Raw genomic sequence first — 5,900 nt, 5'->3', positions numbered from 1 at the left:
CCCACCCCCTCTCTCTCTCTCTCTTTCTCACTCTCCATCATCCTCTCTGCTCTCTATTGGAAGGTTGAAAGGGGGAAAAATCCTCTATTTATAAGCATTCAACCAATCTACATTCCTCTCATTTTCTTTTCCATCTCATCCTTCTGCCTGATTCCATGTTCGTCTTCCTCCTTGTACCAGAGTTTTTGCAGCTCATTACTCTCCCTTTATGGAAGCCTACACTTTGTTCAGATGGGTGAAGATAATCCTTTATTTACAGGCATTCCTTCTACAGCTTCTTCCAGACGAGATCATATCGACCCTTTTAGATGATGTCATTACCTCATTGGTTGTTCCACTCTTGGTCAAAAACTATACTACCTCGATCCTGTCTTCAAAGTGTGCATTAATCGGACAAACTTAAAAATCAAACCAAATGACAACTCTGTTAGTACAGATAACAAATCAATTTGGGCTTGCGTGCTGGACAAGTTTATGATGGTTTATTAGTTTTTATTAGACTTAATTTAAGGTTATGGACTTGTTCAATCTTTAAACCGGATTATAGTAAAAATTTTAAGTTTAACGAAATTTTATTTTGATTAAATCAAGTCACAAAAGTTTGATTGTTTTGGTTAGGTTTTGGACCATATTTTTTCTTGTTAGTTTCTAGACTGGCAAATTCAAATCTAATCGGATCAGCTAGTTAGTGAACTGTGCCAACCAATTGCATATCCCTAGTTTTACAAAATATTTGAAATTCATATTCATTTTGAAATTATTTTAATCAAAGCATAATAAGATGTTGCTATTTTGTTTATAGTTCCAAATGAGATGATCCTTATACAATTCCTGTTAAAAAAATAATTAAGTTTTAATCCATACTAAGTAGAGAAAATGATCAAAATAGTTCCTTAGTTCTTTATGAAGGATAAAATGATCCCAACTATATCAAATCATCATCTTGGTCTCTCAAATATTTATAAAGGAATCAAGCTTTCTTTTCAAAGAGTTGAGGGATCAAAATGATCCTTTAATATAGTTTGGGACTATCTTGATCTTTCATAAAAGAGTCAATGGACCATTTTGATCATTTTTTCATACTAAGCACGTTAAAAACAAAATTAAGAAAAAGGGGGGGGGGGGGGGGGGGGGGAAAAAAAAAAAAAAAAAAAAAAAAGAGAAAAAATAAGAAGGCCTATAACAATTGGTACACAGAAAAATGAAATAATCCAAATCAGTCTTATTTTTGCTATCCCATGACAAAGAAGAGGATCAAGTTGTTTTACTTCATTGTTTTGTATCTTTGGGTCACATATTAAATGATATGGCTAAGGTGATGAAGTTTCGAGCTTTTTTTTTAAGTTTCGAGCTTATTATAATATGATCTTAGTTTCATCAGTTACTTCATGTTGAGTTTTAAACTCCTTTTACTTATATTCAGCTATTAAAGTTCCTCTTGCTGTGCTTGGGGCTGAGCTAGACAAGATTTCACCACCAGAGCTACTGAAGCAATTTGAAGAGGTTTTGTCCTCCAATTCTGAGGTAAATGCATCCAATTTAAAATATTATATTTCCATTATTTCTGTCAAAAGGGTTCATTGTCTTTTTTTTTTTTTAATAAATAAAATGTCTTTACAATGTTCTATACAAGAACAATACCCGCTCTTGCACACGAAAAATTAATTTGTGCGGATTCCGGACGGCGTTCGGAGACTAACCATAATGCGCCACATCATTTTTTTGCTCGGTACCGGTGCTCAGTACCGCACGGTACCAGGTGATGTGGCGCATTCTAGTTGATCTCCGAACCGTCTGGTGTCCGCACAGAGTAATCTCTCCTTGCACACCTTCCTGGCTTGGGGTGCCACCTCAGTCAGTTGAATGCATTAGGCATCACTAGGAACTTATTGAAAATATTCCCCCTGAAAATGTTAATGAACTGCTAATCAATTTCACATAAATTATAGCTTTAGCACATTAAAAAAAAAAAAAAAAAACTTTGCATAAAAATGTTTCTTATCATCATGGAAGGTTGATAGCTATGTGAAGATCTTTCCCGGAGTTGTACATGGATGGACTGTGCGCTATGATGTAGATGATGAAGCAGCTGTGCAGAACGCTGAAGAAGCTCATAAAGACATGATTGATTGGTTTACTAAGCATCTTAAATAAAAAGCCCTTTGACTGAAATAGATCGAGAGACATCTATGTAATAATATATACTTATGTAACATTGTTGTGAACTTGGTCTATATCATTCGTAGAATATTATGCTACATATTAATATTTCATATTTGGACCCTTCAACAAGTTTGAGATACTGCATTAGCTAAAGTTTGTCTGCTTTATTTCCTCTAAACCAGTGAGAATACCTTCTTGTAGGAGTGTCAATTTTGGGTCAACGGGTCGGGTTCGGGTCGAATCCATAACTGACCCAGCACTATTCGGGTCAACCCGAACCCGACCCATTTTAAAAACGGGTCAGGTTTTTAGACCCGAACACGATTCGAGTCCGGCTCAACCTGACCCGACACAAATGAACCGAAGTTGACCTAAAATTACTAGTTTTCGAGTAAAAAATCGGGTCAATCTTGAATTTTTGGGTCAAAATGGTTCAATCTCGGGTTTTCAGGTCAAATTGGAGTTTTCGTGTCAATTTCGGGTTGCTGGGTCAACCCAAATCAGACCCGATTTTTAAAATGGGTTGATTTGTTGAACCCAAACCCAACCCATTTTTGGGTCTGGGTTGACCCTAACTCGGATTTTTCCGAGTTGGGTTTGGGTCGTGTTTCGGGTCATGTCAAAAATTGACACCCCTACCTTCTTGAAGGTTTTTTGGTGCAAGATCTGTGCAATCTTAACCTGAGCTATGGATGAGGATATAGGCTAATTTAATTAGATCTATCACACCCCATTTTGATCCTCCCTTACGATCAATCTGGAGTATAACAGCGAAGGAAAATATATATAGGTCCCTTCTTACCAACACATATTATGAGCTACTTCTATCAAAATCACATATGTATTTAGACTCTGATCTATATTTGAACCATGCTTGTTCTTGTCGCCACCGCCATTAGATTGAGAACAAAGACAATTTCAGAGTCGTCTTGGTCATCTCGGTTGTACAAGGGATATGCAAGGTTTATCATTATCAATAGTTTTCAAACTCATAATAGTGTATTTATTGCATATTTTAAGAGAATTTGGCTATTTAAATATAGCAATTATAAAGTATAATTGTTATTTTAGATTTTCCTGAAGAAGAAAAGTATGAGTTTGAAAACATTAAAATTTGATTTATCATCTATCTTTCAATCAAATTCACAGCACTAATGCCTTGGCATGAGATCAATTGCTTTACTATTCATTATATTCTTTTGAACTAAACTATTTTGCTCTGCTATTTAGGGTTTATGTCTCATTTGGAATAATTTTTTTATTGATTTTTAAAGTAATTTTTTAATAAAAAATTATATTAAAATTTTATTTTATAAAATTGAAAAAAAAAATACTAAACTAAGCCTTAATTAATCCCTAGTAGAATACTAAAATATAAAAATTATAAATTACAACAATTATTATTAAAATTTTCACATTCAAAGTGCCAAAGTTGCTACTTCACACCTTTGGACCGTTGGTGATCGGTGATCCTATTGTATTCCATTTTGTATTTACTTAAAATTACTATGATTTGCTGATAAAAATTTAAAATCACAATAAAGTATTGAACAATTTTAAAATTACAAAATAAATCATCCCAATAAAACCAACTTAGAAGATAACGGCTATGATCAAGATGAGGATAAGACTATTGATAATGATAAAATTTAAAATTTTAATTTTTAAATAAAAATATTGACTAAAATATAATTTATTTTGAATTAAATTTAATGAATTGTATATATATATAAAGAGAGAAAAAAATGAGCAAATTGGTCTCCTGATTTTTCTAAATGATCAAAATAATTCTTAATTATTTAAAAATATTAATTTAATCTTTGACTCTTAAATCAGGATCTTTCATAGGATCAATTAAATTCTTATTGAAAAAATAATAATCAAATATATTTAGGAGAAATTATAAAAATGAGCATATAATTAAATTAAATTAGTTATAAGAGCTCAAAAGGGCCAAATATTTTAAAGGGAGCAGGTAGGGGTGTCAATTAGGGTCAACGATTCGGGTTCGGATCCAATCTGAGCTAACCCGAGTGTAAACGGGCTGACCTAACCTAGCTAGCTAAATAGATCAGGTTTTTCAACCAGGACCTGATGGGTCGGGTTTCAAGTCGTGTAAATATCATTCATATTAAGAAATTCAACCTCAAAAATACTATAAAAAATGTGATAATTCCTCTAATAAAGTTGTCCATCCATTCTCCCTCAGAATATGCTGTCTTTGTTTGGATATTTTCACAAATTTTATTGCATTTTTTTATGTCTTGATCTTTCATTTATAATGATTATGATAACTCATGTGTAATTTTCGAGATATCAATCATCAAATACATTATGAAAATAAAATCAAAGGATTCCATTGTATCAATCAGAACACCTGCTTCAACTGACTATTGATCATGTACCCTTCATCTTTAACAATTTCAAGCACCTCAATTAGAAAAGCATACATTCTCATGAGACTAATTAAAAAATAAAAATTTGAACTCCCTCGAATATCACCTGATATTTATAAATTAGTCTCATGATTTAAACATTGACTGCTCAAGAGATTGTCTCTTTAAGATGAGAAAGTATTTTTTCATGCTGAATAAATTTTAGAGCATCCGATCTCTTACACAAAGCCCTAATAATATTTATAATTTTAGAAGTAAACTTAAATAGATGTTTCACTTGCCAATAATTCTTCGTTGCTGCTACCAAATAAAGTTTGAGTTGATGGACGTCAAAGCAATGAACATAAAATGCTTGAGGATAATCATGAAGTATTAGTGCCTTCATATCATTAAATTCTCCACGCATATTAGATGCCCCATCATAAGCTTGATCGTATATTTTATGAATGCTCAACGAGTGTTTTGCAAGTATGTTTTCAATGGTTACCTTCAGGATTATTGCATGAGTTTAACCAATATGTGTAATGCCTATAAACATAAGACACGAGCAGGTTGAGCCCTCCATGAGGCGACAAAGACCGTCAGAGGCTGGACCATCAATATAATACTGGAATCCTGTACGACGTGCAATGGGGTTATAGTACTTATTAGAGTGAGATTCATGCACAACATTCTTTTTTTGGGGACATTTAGGCCATTTAAGGCAAACTCATACACACAACGCATACGCATAGACTCTAACCCTGAACCTTTTAATTGGAAGCCTAAGCTCTCAACCAATAGGCCAAGGAGAATTGTATGCACAACATTCACCTATGCAAGAAAACATTGAGCATGCAATTCGCTTTATGGGTTACTTCTTCTGATCAGCCATCATCACATGCTCAACAAGATGTGCTCCTTCAGCAAAGTCAGCTAGAAGTAACTAATGCAGACGAGCAGATGGAAGATAGGGGTGCAACTGAGGGGCATAATTTCTAAAGACCTCGTAAGCCATCTATTAGGTTCACAATGGGGAGTGCGGCCATTCTCCCTCATAGAAGAAACTAGGCTAGCAACTAATGTTGCACTACTTTTATTTTTGTATAAATTTTTGGAATTTTAAATTTCAATGAGATCCACCATGATTATATTATACTAAAAAATTAGGATAAAATTGCATAATTGTATTTTATAAACATTATTATTATAATTGTTGCGTCCTGGAATATTCGCGGCGGTAGAGAAATATATAGTTTAACGTCTTAGCGTTGTACGAAGATCCAGCACACAATCAGATAAGTGAGAGGGTGTAGCGTTCATAAGAGACACCAAAGTTTTTACATGGAAAACCCCTGAAAA

At 33.5% G+C, this 5,900-nt stretch overlaps 1 protein-coding gene across 1 annotated transcript in view; it reads left to right on the top strand.

Annotated features, from left to right (window-relative positions):
* The window catches only part of LOC110101637 (endo-1,3;1,4-beta-D-glucanase-like), an 11,720-nt gene extending 9,404 nt beyond the window's left edge, over window positions 1–2,316 (top strand). Inside the window, exons 6-7 of the mRNA XM_020829620.2 lie at window positions 1,424–1,524; window positions 2,014–2,316. Coding sequence (XP_020685279.1) covers window positions 1,424–1,524; window positions 2,014–2,154 — 242 coding nt within the window. The 3' untranslated portion in view covers window positions 2,155–2,316. The remainder of the gene's footprint in view (window positions 1–1,423; window positions 1,525–2,013) is intronic.
* Window positions 2,317–5,900: the final 3,584 nt, after the last annotated feature.

Source organism: Dendrobium catenatum, unplaced genomic scaffold (genome assembly GCF_001605985.2).
Source record: "Dendrobium catenatum unplaced genomic scaffold, ASM160598v2 fragScaff_scaffold_976, whole genome shotgun sequence".
Lineage (NCBI taxonomy): Eukaryota > Viridiplantae > Streptophyta > Magnoliopsida > Asparagales > Orchidaceae > Dendrobium > Dendrobium catenatum.
Note: the sequence above shows the minus strand (reverse complement) of the source record. Positions and strands in the feature narration are given on the sequence as shown.